This window comes from Amphibalanus amphitrite, unplaced genomic scaffold, assembly GCF_019059575.1.
Source record: "Amphibalanus amphitrite isolate SeventyFive unplaced genomic scaffold, NRLGWU_Aamphi_draft 000132F_arrow, whole genome shotgun sequence".
Lineage (NCBI taxonomy): Eukaryota > Metazoa > Arthropoda > Thecostraca > Balanomorpha > Balanidae > Amphibalanus > Amphibalanus amphitrite.
In genome coordinates, this window is record NW_024881627.1 from 304454 (window position 1) to 321645 (window position 17192).

Consider the following 17192-nt stretch of genomic DNA (forward strand, 5'->3'; position numbering starts at 1 on the left):
CACAAAATGGTTAGTCGATGTGCAAAATTCATCGGTACTGTGCGTAAACAATGACTGTTTATTTAAAACTTTCGTCAATGATCAAAATGTCAATGATGTACATACTGGCCCTTTAATCTGCAGTCAAACACGGCGATCTTTATGCAACAATAGTTTTTTTTTTGTGTGTAGAAAGAGATCTTTATCACAAAGCCATTCAATATTCAGACAAAGTACAGCGACCTTCTCTAACAAGTAGCGTACGGAGTGGAATCTTGTTGTTCACGATAAATAGCCAACACCGCTTAGCAGCTCTATTCTTATATGTGCGCCAACAACAACGCAGCTGTTGCGGCGCCGCAACTCTGATCGCCTCTGACCTCTGAGCACCTCTGATCATTTCTGACGGGCGGCGACCGACCGGTAGCGGACTCCGACCACCGGGTGCTCCGATCACAGGCCGGACGAGAACAGGTTCCTAGGTCGGGCCTCCGCCGCCGTCTCCGCCCGCCGCCGGCCGGCGCGTCGTTGACCTCCGCCCGGCTCCCTCCCTCCACTCAGGGGAGGTGGGCGCCCTCCCGCCCTCCCGTCCGGCCGGCGGTGGACGGGAGAGGCCGGCACCCGACAGTCGCTCCGCAGCCGCCGGCAGACCCGCGCGGCTCTCTCCAAGCCGACCTCGCCTGTCATCACACGGTCACAAGGGTGACTGATCCCAGTTTTCCAATACCTTTCCTGGGCATTTCCTTGAATTCTGTGCTGAGAACTTCGGTCGGTGATTTGGAGAGACGTGTGCAAAATATATCCTTCTCCAACACCAATCGAGTGATCCAGGCTTAATTCAAGCAGCCTAGTTCGATCCTCTTCCTTTGAGAAACACCCCCAGCATGATCCCCCTAGCCCTGTCGCTGTCGGCGCTGCTGGTGGCGCTGTGCGGCGCTGACAAGCTGCCGCTGGAGGCGCGGGGGACTGTCCTGGCCGACGGCTACCTGCCTCCTCCGAGAGAGTACCTGCCGCCGCCGAGGGAGTATCTACCGCCGCCGGGACGCACTGGAGAGCTCTCACTGCCATCAGGAGGACCGGAGGGACTCTCCCCGCCATCAGGAGGCGCGCAGGGGCTGTCACCGCCATCAGGAGGACCGCAGGGGCTGTCACCGCCATCAGGAGGGCCGGAGGGACTGTCACCGCCATCAGGAGGCGCGCAGGGGCTGTCACCGCCCTCGACCGGAGAGCTGGGACTCTCTCTGCCCTCGACTGGCGAGCTGGGGCTCTCTCTGCCCTCGGTGGGTGCGACGGGACCTGACGCCGGCCTCGGGGAGGTCATCATCTCGTCATCTGCAGGATCGCTGCTCTCACTGGGAGAGAGGGGACCGCCGCCGAAGGCGACAGGACCCGACACGGACCTGGCAGGTAAGTGAAGGAATGGTTGTGATTGCTAGTTGTTGCATTGAAAAAAGGTCGGGTGAACATACCTATTCTTTGTGGTAAGATTTACAATCACGGGCAATTGCTGTCGAATCGGCAATGATCAAAGCCAAACGTCTCAGGCATATCAATCCAATACTGTCCCGTTACAACCTTCAGAGGATGCCAAAAGGTATGCTAACTTTACCCTATGTTTCTGGTAAGGCCTTCCAAAAAGTACACCTGATATATTTTGGCACCAAGTCACTAAACTCAGCTGATCGATGATGAAAAATCAGGAATGTATCACAACCTTTCAGCACACGCTGATTGACATATCGGAGATGGCCAAGTGCAAACCCGTCATTGCTAAGTGCATATGGTAAATTGTACATTGACGGTTCGTCCGCAAACACCCATCCCAGTCCGGTTTTTGCCGAAATAGCCTCGCCATCAAACTCAATCGCAGCCAAAACCAGTTTGAGAGCATTTATCACAACAGAGCAGCTAACTCGGAATGTCGGCAGAGGAGACATCAAAGTGCACGTTGTCCCTCACTGCCTGATAAGAATACCCCGGACCAATATATCAATTCCACTCGCCCGGTAAACTAAGTGCCCCTGCAAGCTTTGTAGGTACTGCAAGTCACTTTTCGGACCTAAGTCAGGACAGCTAAACTTAGCCGGACGAGATTGCATGGTATTTTCAACATCTATTCAACCAAAAATGATATTCGTCAAGGACATATCTATTTCGCCTAAGGAGCATAAGTCAAGGATATTATTTTGGATCCTCCCAGCCCTGGTTGGAATAGCAGAGCCCTTCTGACTCCCTCCTCCTTGACACGGCAGTGGTTCTGGAGCCGGGCTCGGCCCACCCCGGCTTCTGTCCGCCCCCGTCTAATGACCCCTCCTCCCTCCCTCCCCTGATTCGGCAGTGGTTCTGGAGCCGGGCTCGGCCCACCCCGGCTTCTGTCCGCGCCGCCAGCTCATCCGCTCCTGTCGGCTGGTAAAGGCCGCGCCCAAAGAGTGCTTCGCAGACGTCGACTGCAGCCCCCAGGAGAAATGCTGCGCGCTGGACTGCGGACTGCAATGTGTGAATGCCGGTGAGTTTTAAAAGTTAAAAAATCAAGCCATATGTTCCCCGTAACGTGGCAGCCCGTGGGAGGGGGCAATTGTCTATTTCAGATAATGAGATGAACCAGTCACGCAGCTACAATAGATGGATAGCCTTTATGCGACAAGATTAAGCAAGCTGACTATCTCTCCTAACATCCTGTGACGTTTCACAGTGGTGCAGCCGCCGTCGTGTGACTCGTGTGATCGTATCACACGTGGCTGACTGTGACCTGAGTGGTGTTCTTCACAGTGGTGCAGCTGTCGTCGTGTGATCAGATCGTGTGTGGATAGCTGACTGTGACCTGTGTGGTGTGTTTCACAGTAGTGCAGCCGTCGTCGTGTGATAAAATTGTCTGCGCCCGGCCGGGGGAGGAGTGCGTCGACCTGGAGACGGGACCGACCTGCATCGGTAAGACCTCGCTTACCGGACCGCGGATGGGTAGTGCCAGACGAGTTTTTATTATAGCAAGTGGCGATTTGTAAACGAGCTGGCCCTTGCTCAAAGGCAATAATCATGTTAAATCGATGAAAAACCTCAGTGATAGCGAGGCGGATGCAATGAAAAGGCGTTTGACTAGCGAGGCACGCTAGCTGCTTTGCGGTACAGCCTACATTCAGGCGTTTAACTCCGCCGCCACCTAGCGGACATAATCGCAAGCTAAAGTTCACAGCCGACCGTGCAACGAATGAGGTGCCGTTATCGCACCGACCCAATGACCCATACAGAAAAGGTGGAAGACTGATAGGATTTATTATACAGGGATCGAATTCAGTTCATATTCCCCACTTTAACTACTGGGGCATTCCACGATAGATCGTACCAGGCCCGTCACCCTCATCTCTCAGATTTTAATGAAAATCGGTCCTAGGGGTAATCATAGGCCCCAAAGACGCCTGGCAAAATATCAGACTTCTCAGATCAAAACTTTTTGAGTTATATTGCATTACATTTTTTAACTTCGGTTTGTAACGGTGAGTTTGATGGCCTATAACTCAAGAACGGGTTAAGCAACCAACAAAAAGTAAACAACACTAAGCTTGCGATGAATCAAAAATTAATATTACTTTTTAAAAATTCGAAAGAAAAAATTTCATTGTTGAGAAAAAACCTTAATATTTTTTCATTTGCCTCTAATGACTTTTGGGACCAAAATTTTTCACATTTTTATTTTTTCAAAATTAACTTCATGTCATTGCAAATCGACATGCAAAAAATTAGAAAGGTGTTCTTTCTATAAGTTCCTCATTTTCCCGCAAACAAAATGGGTTTCGGAGGGGTTGATACGACCCCAGCACGCAGTTTCGCTTCTAATAGAGCTAGAGCCTCGCGGAAAAAACGAGCGTGTGTGCCGTTACAAGTCGCAGCGATTGGTACCCGATTTTAAGGTCTCAGGTTAACCGGTAGCGTCTGAGGTCAGGTCAAGTGACGGAAGTTACGGGTTCGGTTTTTAGTAAATAACTTCGCAAAAAATGGCCGCAGAGCCGCGATTTTGGCATCATTGTGTTCGCCTAGCTCAGGTGCATCGAATGGTATACTTTTTGCTAGGGTGAGGTCAACTTAAGTAGTTGACCTCGGGTCAAGGTCAGGTCAGAGCCCCTCAGGTCACGAAGCTGGGCAAAGGGTATCATATGGCATATCATTCGATTCGGAAGGTCTTCCCAAGTCCATTGGTGGCTATCCCGACTCTCTAGCTCCATTTGATCGGGAGTTATTGACGAAAAACTAGTACGACCCTAATGACGTCATAAATGACGTCACGCAAGGTTAACAATGCAAAAGTGAAGCATTGGACTTTGCAAGGAGTGCATGAAATCACGATACCATGTACGTGAGATAGTTTTAGATCATTCTCGGCGCCAAAATAACAGTTTTTTTATATTTCCCCATTGATTTATAACAGTGATGTCACGTGACCGACCTGACCTCATGTAACCTTGAAAAATTCCCAGATATACAGGTTGTGAGACCTCTGGAGGACACCATGTATGCGTCCTGTAACTTTCATCTCGGACAGCTATGGTCATTGGCGTCCAAAACAATGTCAGAACCAAACAGCCTTTTTCACCCTCGCGCTTATAAGAAAGAGGGTTGGATGAATCCTCTTTTCACTTTTTTTCAGATGACTCAGACTTCAATTGAAATTTCAGTAACCCGTGATGTCATTAGGCAGCTTTACCACGCCATTTGTAAGCTCCCCTCCCGAAATTACTATTGGAAACCGTTATCGTGACGTAAAATAAATACATTTATAGAAAGAACACCTTCCTAATTTTTTGCATATTTCTTAACAATGAGCCGAATATTTTTTTAAAGAAATATAAATTCAAAAAAATTTGGTCCCAGAGTCCAAAAAATACAAATGTAAGAAAACTCGATATGTCATATATCAAAAATAGCGTATTTTTTGAAATTTCAAAAATGCATATTAATCTCTGTTTCATTGCCAGTTCAATGTTGTATAACATTTGGCATTTGAATAATCCGTCTTAGAGTTACAGCCCGCCAAACTTAGCGCTGCAAAGCAAGATCCAAAAAATGTTATACACCATAACTCAAAAAATACTTATCTGATAAGCCTGAAATTGTTACAGGTGGATTCAGAGCCCCTGATTACCCCTGAGACCAATTCTCGTCAAATTCCGAGAGATGAGGGTGTCAAATTGGAAAAAAGTGGTATGATCTATCGTGGAATACTATGACGCTAACCATGTAAGTGACCATACTTTGTCATGCCTGTCACATTTGATCGATGCCTTGCCGTTCAAGTCAAAATAAGCATGTTCAGTGTTCCCGCGTGACATCTGGCGATACCTCCCCCCCCCCCGTTCTCCAGGCCACTCGAAGTCGGGCCAGTGTCCGTTCCACGGCCAGTTCTGCTCGAACCGGATCCTCGTGTGTCGCGAGGACACAGACTGCGAGGGCGACAAGCTGTGCTGCAACCTCGGCTGCCACCGGCTCTGCGTTGACCCCGGTATGGGTCGATGACGATAGCGAGTTTAGTAGCTATAATCGCGTCTGAGACAGTCCAAACTCAATCAGAGTCAAATCCTGTGCTTTTGAGCCAGTTCAGATTAAGCACGGAATACCAGTGTTCAAAACGAACTTGTGGTTTTATTTGAAAACCAGGACGTTCCACAATATTAACATTAAATCCTGGATTTCCAGATCCATGGTAAATAATTGACTGCACGATACGCCCTCCAGTATTCCCCACTATAGCAAAGCGAATAACAGCCCCGCCCTTCCGACCGCTCGCGAGCAGCGTCCAAGGAGCAGCACCTGGGCTTCTGCCCGGGGGCGGTGGCCAGGCCGCCCACCCGCTGTGGATTCCAGTGCCAGGTGGATGACGACTGTTCGCCGGAGCTGAAGTGCTGCGACAACGCCTGCGGCAAGGTCTGCCAGCCAGGAGGTAAGGAGATACTGACCCTTTACGAGCAGGGGGTAAGGAGGCGGTATAGGGGTGTGAGGAGAGGGAGGGAACGGACAGCGGGGATGGAGCAGGGGAGGCCTCAGGGGTAGCAGGCAGGTGAGAAGGGTATATCGGAGGAATCGAAAATTATCACCGTGTTCAGGAAACATGCAACTAAAGCCCAATACAACACTATAGAAACGTGTGGATACTGATCTCAGGCAGCTTTTGCCAAATTGTCAGGGAACTCAGATTTGTTTTTCAATAGCAAACACATGACAATTCTAACGAATAGTGTTTTAACTATTGAAAACAAACCTTCAGTTATTTTAAAATATTTGTTTACCTAAGTCTTTTAAATTGTTTAAATGTTTCCGGTCAAACTACTTTTCCTTAATGTTTTTCTTTTGTATAGAGTTGAAGGATGTGCAGACAGCAGGCCGGCATACTTGCACTCTGTAATACCGTACCGTTTCACGTGAGTACTCACTCTGACACCGTTCCAGTGGTGCCGTTTATCACCTGCGCCAACCGCAACTGTCCGTCCAACACCCGCTGTGAGATGATCGGACTGGAGGCGGTCTGTAAAGGTGAGCTGCAGTCCACAGAGACTGACCGATTTGCCTAGTTGAACGGCATCATGGATAAGTGCATACGTCATTTCCAACTTGGAATACTTATCACATCTTTTACGAAAAATAATTTACAGGAACAATGCTAGAATTTCTGGGCCATTTAGGTTCAGCACAACTAGCTAGATACATTAGATACTAGATAGGTACTTTAGTAGAAAAACCCTGACTCCTGTCATGAGTGGTGTTAAAGTTAGGTTGAACGTCGAAGTAAAATACGACGGTCGAAGTAAAACCATAAAATGCACCATACCGTTATAACAAGGCAACGTGGTGACATTATTTGTGAGACTCTGTTTTCTTCCACAGCCCTGTAGCAAGAAAAAATATTCTTTGGAAAACACTGTAAAATGACAGGAGGACGCTCCATGCAGCCACGCAACAACAGCTAGCCCAGCGACCCCAATAAGATGCCTCCTCGTCCAGCCAATTCCGCCAGAGAATGGAATGTGTTCCGGAGCTGCCGGATTCTGGGGTTCGGCCTCCAGCTGACAGCTGATTGATGTGATTGAGGGCATTAATAAATGATCACCGTCAACGGTCACATTGCAATTTCCGGACGCATAATCTATCAGGAAAAATCCTATTTAGTAAAAGGATTAAATGAAAAATAAAGTTGTATTTCTGTATAAAATGACAAAAATTTTACACTTTGAACAACACTGGTGAAAAATACCTCTCACACCTACAACAGACTGTTTTGCTTGGCAATTTTCTAACGTTCTTTGCTTTGGCAGGAACAGCAAAGTCCATGCTTGGTAACTGTTGCCCCGTCCTACACAACATAGCACATAGGCATAACAATACAAACATCACACACTATGAACGGTTGAATGATGTCACTGCGGGGCGGACAATGGAGGTACCACTGCCCAGACCCGGGGAAACTCGGTCCGGTCTGCAGCTCTAGGTGACAGCACCGAACTGGCGACTGTCCTACGTCAAACGCCCGGGCATTACTCCAATTCGAGTTGGCGTCACCACATTACGATGAACCATGTTTTGGTTTCGGAGCGTGAATGGACTAGGGAAAAGGCGGTGTTCGCAAGTTTTAGGAGTACTTATTGTGGTTTGATATGACCCAGAAAGTAAACGCGGATTCGAGAATATCGTGACTGGCAAATTTATACAATTACAGCAAACTTTCTGCCAGAGACGACTAAGAAGTGATAAACTGAATATTTTGGATAGCAGATAGAAATTTCGAAGAAATGTGGCAAGGGAATACAGCTTTTAGCGGTAGGAAAATTGCAGTGACTTATTTACTACAGAACTTGACACAACCAGCTAGGCTAGTTACACACACCCCAATCAACGTGAGAAATCCCTGATTAAATTTGACTGATTGGCAAGCCACAACGTACGAACTAGTGCCCTCGCCTGCTTAGTCAACCTTCTCCGTATCAACCAAAACATCCGAACGTCTACTCCCGGCGCCCCCGTCCGCCTGTCAACAACTTACCAACGCGATCTCTCGAGGTTCAATATCTGCCGGGTTTTGTCCAGACTACCCTGCCTCGTCACCTTACCTCCGCTGAAGAGAGGAGCGTCCTATCTGTGGACGCAGTCCCCGGGAACAAATGTAGTGGCAAACAGACAGCTTTGTGGGACAGACAGCGGCCGTCCCGCCCCGACATCCCGCCCCATCGGACGGGCCGGTATCACAACACGCCTCCACCCCTCGGCGCTATCACATGAGTCAAACGTCAGCACGCAGAAACAGCGGCCCGGCGGGGCGGACACAGCCGTGCGTCTGAGCGGCGACTGACCGGACCGGGCGCCGCTCCCTCACTGGCCGCACACGAACCGACTCGCCCACACGCCGTCGTCCAGTCCGGTGGCGTGGTACAGGTCGACCAGCAGCCGCGACTGAGCCGAGGAGGCGCCGCCGGCCAGCGGCGCAGCCAGCACGTGCGCCAGCAGCAGGCCGTGCTGCGCCAGCGCCACCAGCCGCTCGACGGCGGCCGGCGGCCAGCGGCGCGGCGGCGGCGTGCTGGCCGATCCTAGCGAGCAGGCCACCGCCTGGGCGGGCAGCTGCTGGAACCGGCGCACCAGCTCCCGCAGGTCCTCGCGGGGCACCGGCTCCGAGTGGCCCCAGTCGGTCAGAAACACCTGATGACGAGAGGGGGAAGGGGGGGGGGCTGAGTGAGCCGGGTCGCCCTGGAGACTGGGATACCTCATCAACAAGGATCACTGCCTGGCATCAGGAAATGAGCCACAGTGCTATAATCTAGGTATTAGATTAACATTGCAGCCAAATAGAGCACACCCGCCTCAACATTCATTACAGACAGTGCTGAACACGATTTGATAGGTAACGGTCAGAGTCTATTTCTACTTGTCACCGACTCTAAACATGTACTGCTCACCTCGGCGTGGTCCTCGTCGGCGACCAGCACGGTGCCCCGGTGCCAGCCGCCCTGCCAGCGGACGGCCACGGGCGCGCCCACCGGCGGCGTCGGCTGCGACCCCTCGGCCGGCCGCGAGCCGTAGAAGCGCCGCATCGCCGCCGCCAGCATCTCGACGCTCTCTGCCTCGGCCAGGCGGCGCACCTCGCCCATAACTGGCGACGGACCGGGCGGGCGTCAGGAGCGGGACAGGGCTGGAGAGGTAGGTACATACATGGAAAATTACTGAGGGGAAGGCGGAGAGAAAAGGACAAGGGCAGAATAGGGACAGAAGACTGATAAGTTACGGAATTTACAATGTTTTCAGATTCATGCACATGCTAATCAAAAGAGTAATAAAACTTACATTCCTAACAGATCTAACCACATAAATAAGATTCTCCCATCTAACAGATTTAACCACATAAATAAGATTCTCCCATCTAGTTAAAATGCAGGTCAAATGGAGGCTACTCCACATACAATATCCTTTAGGTACTTAACGATCTTTAGAAATCTGAACCTGAAGCCTTTCTAGTCTTTCCGCGACCAGCCCCTACCTTAACCACTCCTCCCCCAGCCATCCCTAGCCCTCCCCGACTCACAATCCTCGTTGACGCGCTGGGCGGCGCGGACTCCGAACGGCATCACCACATAGAACAGCTCCGGCGAGATGACGGCCGTCACCTTCACATAGACCACGGCGCCGGCCGGCGGCAGGCGCAGCGGCTCGCCGGGCGCGCGCGGACGCCACTCGTCATCAGAGGAGGCCAGCGGGGGCAGCGGCGGGACGGTGAAGGGCTCCGCGGCGGCGTCACCGGCAGAGGGGAGGACCTCCAGCGGCGCCGGCTGACGGAGGGGAATGGTCAGCCGCGTGCTACGATACTACGCTGAAGCTAGCTCACACCAACCTCGGAATGGATGCACCATCAATCTGCACCCACAGTAACATCAAATATCATTGAACAAGGTCCGAATAAACACATGAATGTATGTACACTCAAACGTTCTATAAACATTAAACATTCATATTTATGTGGCATTTTGGAGTACCAAACACAAGTTCAGCACCATCTGATAACCCAGACTGATGAAAGCGGCATTGCTGCCCATTCGTTTCCGCGGTGCTCACCCTGGTGGCGGCGGCCCCGACGTCCTCCTGCACCTCCCAGTGCTCGACGAGGCCCTCCTCTGCCATAGTCCGCGTGACGGGAACCACGTCACAGTCCTCCAGCCTGTACAGCACCACGGCCAGACACTCCCTGTGGAACGGACCGAGGTCAGAACCCGGACGCCCGCGCGGCTGTCAGCACACAGACTGTACTCGCAGCAGACTGCTGACAAGGTTGTAATGGGAGCCCGACTATGAGCTACCGTGCAGAGCTGGGCTGGCGTTACAAACGGCGGCCCAGCGACACCGACTGCAAACGTGCACCCGTCTGAGGGTCGTAATGGCCAGACAACACTGCCTAGTGCCTACTCAACTTTCACAGATAAGTACCTGCTGTGGATGCGACGCTACTCGTATTCACAGGCTGATTACACTGAGGGGTGCACAGGATATGGCGACTTCCAGTAGTCATCTGATTCAGATCGTTCAGAAGATCGGATACCTACTTGGTGACGAAACTCAAGAGCCGATTAAGAGCCGATTAATTGTCACTTTTATAAAAATATACTTCCCTAGAAAATGTAAGTTGCAAAAAACGAAACTGCATTTCAAATTTCGTTCCGCTAAGAGCCCCCGGCGTGCGTTCGCAATTGTATTCGATGTTAAGTAGGTATTTCATTACACCCCGCGCCGCTCTGTACTTACTCAGTGGTCTCGGAGCTGACTGTATGAGCGTTGATGTTGATGACGTCCACCAGGTCCACGAACCGCTCCCGGGCCTCGGCCGAGTAGTCGGACTCGTCCGCCAGCGGAGCCACCTACGGGACGACGGGGTGGGAGGCGTGTGAGGGAGGCGGAGAGGTGAGGGCCAGCAAGCTAGAGACGGGAGATCAGAGAGAGGGAGGGCGAAGAGGTCAGGGAGCATGAGGTCCCGTGCGGGAGATCAGAGGTCAGATTGGTCAGGGAAGGCAGGTCAGGTAGGGTCGTGGAAAGGGTGACGGCCGACGGGCTCATAGGGCCTGCGTCGCTAGCGGGAAAGGAGAGGGGCATCGGCCATTCTTTCCACCATGGGCATATCTACACTTTGATACAATGATCTTTTTTTCTTTTTGTCTGTTGAATCGTTCGCTATCAGCAGTATCGCCCTTCCTCTTACTCTGTTCGAATGGCCCTCTCCCTCCACCCTTGCCCTCTCTCCCCTCCCTCTTTCTCTTGTCTCTCCCCATCCCCTCCTCTCTCACCCCGGAACACTTGGCGCGGACGAGGAAGACGGGCTGCGAGGCAAACTGTTCGAGCATCGGGCGCAGCTGGTCGGGAGACACCTCATCCTCGTCGCCAAAGTCGACGGCGTGCACCCGGTACCGGGGCAGACCGTCACCGCCCTGCGGCGGGACCGGGGCGCAGCGTCAGCCGGTGTGACCGCGGTGTGGCTGGTAATGGGACGGGGTCAACATCAGACAGGAATTATATCGGGAAGCGTGCAGCATTGTCGTTGAAAGCATACACCAGTGAAAAAATTAAAACACAGAGAGCAATCAATAGTTATAAGATCTGGACCAGTGCAGCATAATCATTTTACCTCCTCTCTCCCCACCGTCTGAACACCAAAGAAAAACCACATTCATATAAAATAGAACTCATGATGACAAATCCCAGCGCGTGTCCCGTCCCCAGCTGTTCAGTACCCACTCCGCTCCCCGGCCTGACCTCTGGCGGTAGCTGGCCCACGATGACGGCACGGCACCACTCGTCGTCCGAGAACCGTGCCGCCCAGAAGGAGCCGGCGCAGAGCAGGTCCGGGTGGAGGCCCTGACGCGGGTGGACCGGCAGCCGGGCGTAGGCCGTCTGCATCTGCTGCTGGAACCTGGCCGCACGGACAGAGAGGGTAGCCGGTAAGAGAAATGGCGACAAGTACGTAGGATGAGAGAGGTACGAAATCAACCACGGGTACACGGGATATGATGTGTATGAGCCTACCAGCGGTGCACGAAATGAGAAGGGTACGAACGGCAGGCCGGGATAGACGGTACAGTGTTGATAATGAATGAAAACGTTAGATGATTATCTGCCAGGAACATATATGTATTTTCAACAAAGGATATGGGTGAACAAATTATGAAATAGATGAGACTTTAGGTGCATGTCGATATAACAATGGCTACTTTGCATTAATAATGGTAGCTCGTCACATCACTTAAATTCGCTCCATCCCCATCCCCCTGCACTCACTCATCGAATTTGTCCTGGCTCTCGAACGATATATAGAAGTTGTCGGGGCTCTGCGCCCGCACTATGATGACGTCCCGGTGCGGGTTGCGCGCGCACAGCTCGCGCGGCGCCCGGTAGATGGGTCGGCTGTGCCAGGACACGCCCAGACCGCGGTACTTGGGCGGGTCGACGAACGTCTGGGGGGACGCTTTGACCGGGCTCAGTGTGCGCCGCGCCGCCGCCGTCGGCTCGCCGCCGCCCGCGCTGAGGGCGGCAGAGAGTAGTTCGTCACGTCATTGGTTAGTGAGATTGGTAATGAACAATGATGGCAATTGGCAGCAAAAGGGAGGGGATGACATGGCCAGTGAGCAGTGGACTGTCGGACACGGGCGGAGGACCAGAGAAGATGGTAGTTAGTAAGGCAGGTGGTGAAATGCCGGGCACGATATCATCACGTGAATGCGAGCGCACAGAGTGAAGATGAATTGACTATGATGCGCCTATAAAGAAGCCTCACTCTGTGAGTTGATCGGCCGGCCGGTCGGCCGCCACCCGGCCGTTGGTGGTCCGCTGAGGGGGCGGCTCAGCCTCCCTTTCCGTTCCGTTCCGCGCGCCGGCCTCGTTGCCGTCCCCGGTAGACAGCCAGTCGAGCACGCGGCTCTCGCCGGCGCCGGAGCGGCCCCGCGGAGAGACAAACGGTACCATCAGACGCTCCAGAGCCAGGTGCTTCGTCTCCACCTGGGTCGGAGGAAGCACTGTCAGCGGGGGTTTACAACGGGATGCGCCGTTAGAATGCAGCTGTTTTAAATGCAATCCCTCAGGTGATTTCTGTGATGATTGAAAACACGGATATTGTACTGAAATTGAGATCTTAGGAAAAGACGGCAGCCAAAAGACCGGTACTCGCTATGCATATTTCACGATCATGGCTTAGTGGTTAGTGGATGATTTGTTAATTTGTCGTGTTCACTGTGATATAGTCCAGCATCGTCCCCTCTCCGGTTACCTGCTGCTGGGCGTCCTCGGGGCTGACGGTCATCACATTGCTGAGCGTGCGTCCGACGTCGACCAGCCGCGGCTCGGCACCCACGGTGACGGTGACGGCCAGCTGGGCGCGCAGCGGCCCGCCGCCGGCCGGCCGCTGGAACAGCGCGCGCACCGGCGCGTCCGGCGCCAGCAGCGCCTCGATCAGCAGCGCCTGCAGCTGGCGGCGCGGCCCGTCCGGCGCCGCCGCCGCGCCCGCCGGCACACAGGCCACCGCGCACACCGGCATCCGCGTCAGCCGCTCGGGCAGCCGGCGGCACTCAGAGAGCGGCACCGTGTCGTAGTTACCGTAGTCGACAAACTGCACCTGCACGGTGCCCGCGGCCGGCGCGGCCGACACCCGGCCCCGGTACCAGACGCCGTTCCAGCGCGCAAACACCAGGTCGCCGGCGCGCGGCGGCGCCGCCAGGATGCAGCGCGGCGCGCTCGACAGCGCCTCCAGGTCGGAGCAGAGCGTCTCCAGACTGGGCTGGTCCTCGCGCAGGTTCAGGTAGAGCAGGTCGCAGTCCTCCAGCAGGTCGTGGTGAGCCAGCGAGACGTCGTGCATGACTTTCAGGTTGATCTCGCGACTGGGCAGGCCGTGCGACACGTCGGCGTTAGACAGCGCCCGGCTGCTGGCGCTGCTCTCTGGCGGAGGACTGGAGCCACGGCTGTAGTCGAGCCGCTCCCGTCCCGACCTCCGCTCCGGCTCCGGCTCCGGCTCCGAGTCCGTCTCTGAATCCGTCTCTGGGTCCGACTCCAGGCAGGGCTCCGGGCCGGCCCGTGGTTCCGGCTCTGGGCCCGGCCCTGGGTCCGGCTCTGGGTTCAGCTCCGGATCCGGGCGCGTCTCCAGCTCCGGTTCCCTCCGGAGGTGTCGGAGAGCCACGTTGCGGTCGGCGCGGCGTCCCTGGGACAGCGAGGGGCGCGGAGATGAGCAGGTGCTGACTGAGGACTCGCGGCGGCCGGCCGCCGAGGCCACTGAGCCCGTGTCGCCGGCTGGCTGCGGCAGCGCCTCCGACATCTGCTCCATCAGCTGCTCCAGCCGCTGCTGCAGCAGATCCACCTGGTCAGCGGCGCCTGCCACATGGCCGGAGAGCTCAGTGTTGAGCTGACTCAGCTGCTGCAGCTCAGCTCTTCCAGCTGTCTTTGATATTGACAGAACCTGAAATGGAAACATTGCAACTGTGAGGCATAAAAAGTATATATTGCTGCCAGTATGATAGTGACCTGCTCCATGAACATTATGGTAAACTGAAGGTGACTGTTAGTGCCAAAAACATACGCAATTCATCAACAAGTTATTTCATCAACAGGATTGGATGTATGCGACAATAAGAATATATCTAGGTAACACCAAGCATATATTTATTTTCAACATAAGTTACAAATTAACCATTAGCGCAAGGCATGTAAATAACAAGCAGAATGGAGTCAAAAGTCTATCATCACTTACATTCTTCACACATTCTGAGATGTTTTCAGAGAGTCTTGTACACTCATGCTGTATAAGAGAACACTGTATTTGAATTGACTTTCTCTTTGAATCCAGTGACATCCTTACAATCTAAAATAAAAGAGACTGAGATATGACAACTACAAAGAACAAGTAAATTTCAGAGCAGGTGATAAGGTAAGTTTTTCAATGCCCTCAATATGTTAACACCTCACACCATTACATTAATCAAACCTTATTGTTATTGCATGAAAAACATGCATCTTTGGTATGCACCCTATTGATGAAAGGAAAATGACGGTAAATATGGTGCAAAATGTTATTCAAAATTTTAAGTGTTAAATATTTACCAATGCCATATCAATAATTGTGCAGGATTAACAATATCAATTCAGTAGAATCTCACATTTAATTGCATCTATTCGCATCACTAGCCATTAGGTGAAGTGCCAACTTCATTTAAGTTTAAGAGGGAATAGGTCAAGGTACCGTGCCAAAATACATAAAAATGATGTACTTTAATGGTTAACCTGTGCATTTGTTTTTGAATTATAATTAAAAAAAAAATTGATGTCAACAGGCACTTCAACATGACTCAAGTGACAAGTCATGACAGACAGTTAAATGAAAAAGATAAGAAATAGCACACGCTAAAAAGGTCTTGTGTCCAAGCAAAAAAAAAACATAGGCTTCATGTTCAAGTTTCCTGTTGCTAATAAGGCCTTGATCAAAATTAAATAAATCCCTACACATTTCCCTGCACCAAGATCCCTGCTAACACTGCCTTATGCCCCTTATGCCTATCTCAAAAACTAACAATTAAAAACTTTCGCTCGGCGCATAATAGACGCGTTTACGTAGGGTTTGTTGCAAGCTCATATCTCCGTCCGTGATGTTGCAAAAGATGCACATGGTGCTTAACAATTTACAAAATGATCCCCTCTAAATATTTGAAGACCACTGCAACGGAATTATCGCCAAATTAACGAGCTAGAGCCTCGTCAAATATGCTATGTAAACCGGGTTATTGGGTTATTGTAGGGGCATCAACATGTCCGAGGCGCTTGCACTTCGTTGCAGAGTACTTCGTTGTCCTCACCAAAAGCTAATTACAAGTAGCATTTGAGTTGTAATTTCATCTTGTTAAATGATTTGTTGTTTGAAATGTGATAACATGTATTTTTAGCATATTTGTTAATATGCTCAAAATGATCAATAATAAAAAATAATCAAAAATTAATTTTGGGAAAGAATGAGATGTTTGAAACAAAATCATAACAAATGAGATGACTCTACAAAGTGGTGAACCTGGCGCAGCTAAGACAAAGTCCAGACCAACCCCGCGTTACTGCTGTCAATTTAGCAGCACTTTGATTATCCAACTACAGTTTGATATTCAGGGTGCGTCGATTTCGCCCAAACTTGCCCCAGGAACCAAGTCTGACACGCTGAGCACGAATCTGGTGTCAGAAATCCGCTATTCTCAACCGATCACCCAAATTTACCGTTTTTGAGTTCGTCCATCTACAGATTGACAAACTCCAGGGGCCATCGATTTGGCCCAAAAATGGGTCTAGGGGATCAAGTGTGACACGCTGAGCACGAATCTGGTGTCAGAAATCCGCTATTCTCAACCGATCACCCAAATTTACCGTTTTTGAGTTCGTCCATCTACAGATTGACAAACTCCAGGGGCCATCGATTTGGCCCAAAAATGGGTCTAGGGGACCAAGTGTGACACGCTGAGCACGAATCTGGTGTCAGAAATCCGCTATTCTCAACCGATCACCCAAATTTACCGTTTTTTGAGTTCGTCCATCTACAGATTGACAAACTCCAGGGGCCATCGATTTGGCCCAAAAATGGGTCTAGGGGACCAAGTGTGACACGCTGAGCACGAATCTGGTGTCAGAAATCCGCTATTCTCAACCGATCACCCAAATTTACCGTTTTTGAGTTCGTCCATCTACAGATTGACAAACTCCAGGGGCCATCGATTTGGCCCAAAAATGGGTCTAGGGGACCAAGTGTGACACGCTGAGCACGAATCTGGTGTCAGAAATCCGCTATTCTCAACCGATCACCCAAATTTACCGTTTTTGAGTTCGTCCATCTACAGATTGACAAACTCCAGGGGCCATCGATTTGGCCCAAAAATGGGTCTAGGGGACCAAGTGTGACACGCTGAGCACGAATCTGGTGTCAGAAATCCGCTATTCTCAACCGATCACGATCACCCAAATTTACCGTTTTTGAGTTCGTCCATCTACAGATTGACAAACTCCAGGGGCCATCGATTTGGCCCAAAAATGGGTCTAGGGGACCAAGTCTGACACGCTGAGCACGAATCTGGTGTCAGAAATCCGCTATTCTCAACCGATCACCCAAATTTACCGTTTTTGAGTTCGTCCATCTACAGATTGACAAACTCCAGGGGCCATCGATTTGGCCCAAAAATGGGTCTAGGGGA

The 17192-nt window shown here is 51.6% G+C and overlaps 2 protein-coding genes across 3 annotated transcripts; one reads left to right on the forward strand and one right to left on the reverse strand.

Annotated features, from left to right (window-relative positions):
- The first annotated feature begins 123 nt into the window (after positions 1 to 123).
- LOC122382047 lies at positions 124 to 7084 on the forward strand. 2 transcript variants are annotated; one of them, XM_043366926.1, is made up of 7 exons: positions 124 to 1386; positions 2318 to 2485; positions 2821 to 2907; positions 5333 to 5470; positions 5762 to 5908; positions 6415 to 6498; positions 6850 to 7084. In XM_043366926.1, exons 1-7 carry the CDS (start codon positions 864 to 866, stop codon positions 6855 to 6857), a joined length of 1155 nt encoding a protein of 384 aa, XP_043222861.1. In that variant the 5' UTR covers positions 124 to 863; the 3' UTR covers positions 6858 to 7084. The 2 variants fall into 2 exon arrangements, with proteins under 2 accessions (XP_043222861.1, XP_043222862.1); XM_043366927.1 differs by having other exon boundaries at positions 597 to 1386; positions 2824 to 2907.
- Positions 7085 to 7139: 55 nt separating this feature from the next.
- LOC122382046 lies at positions 7140 to 15790 on the reverse strand. Its single transcript, XM_043366925.1, has 12 exons — positions 15743 to 15790; positions 14723 to 14833; positions 13253 to 14431; positions 12764 to 12984; positions 12268 to 12510; positions 11746 to 11902; positions 11280 to 11420; positions 10744 to 10856; positions 10060 to 10189; positions 9533 to 9776; positions 8910 to 9103; positions 7140 to 8652 (listed from the first exon to the last, which is right to left on the reverse strand). Exons 2-12 carry the CDS (start codon positions 14822 to 14824, stop codon positions 8329 to 8331), a joined length of 3048 nt encoding a protein of 1015 aa, XP_043222860.1. The 5' UTR covers positions 14825 to 14833; positions 15743 to 15790; the 3' UTR covers positions 7140 to 8328.
- Between the last annotated feature and the right edge of the window lie 1402 nt (positions 15791 to 17192).

Excerpts from the sequence above, each read along its gene's own strand:
- LOC122382047 (XM_043366926.1), top strand. The coding sequence starts at position 864 with ATGATCCCCCTAGCCCTGTCGCTGTCGGCGCTGCTGGTGGCGCTGTGC. Across the intron at positions 1,387-2,317 it reads ACCCGACACGGACCTGGCAG|TGGTTCTGGAGCCGGGCTCG; the intron begins GTAAGTGAAGGA and ends CTGATTCGGCAG. Across the intron at positions 5,909-6,414 it reads CAAGGTCTGCCAGCCAGGAG|TGGTGCCGTTTATCACCTGC; the intron begins GTAAGGAGATAC and ends ACACCGTTCCAG.
- LOC122382046 (XM_043366925.1), bottom strand. The coding sequence starts at position 14,824 with ATGTCACTGGATTCAAAGAGAAAGTCAATTCAAATACAGTGTTCTCTT. Across the intron at positions 14,432-14,722 it reads TCTCAGAATGTGTGAAGAAT|GTTCTGTCAATATCAAAGAC; the intron begins GTAAGTGATGAT and ends TTTCCATTTCAG. Across the intron at positions 9,104-9,532 it reads CCAGCGCGTCAACGAGGATT|TTATGGGCGAGGTGCGCCGC; the intron begins GTGAGTCGGGGA and ends GTCCGTCGCCAG.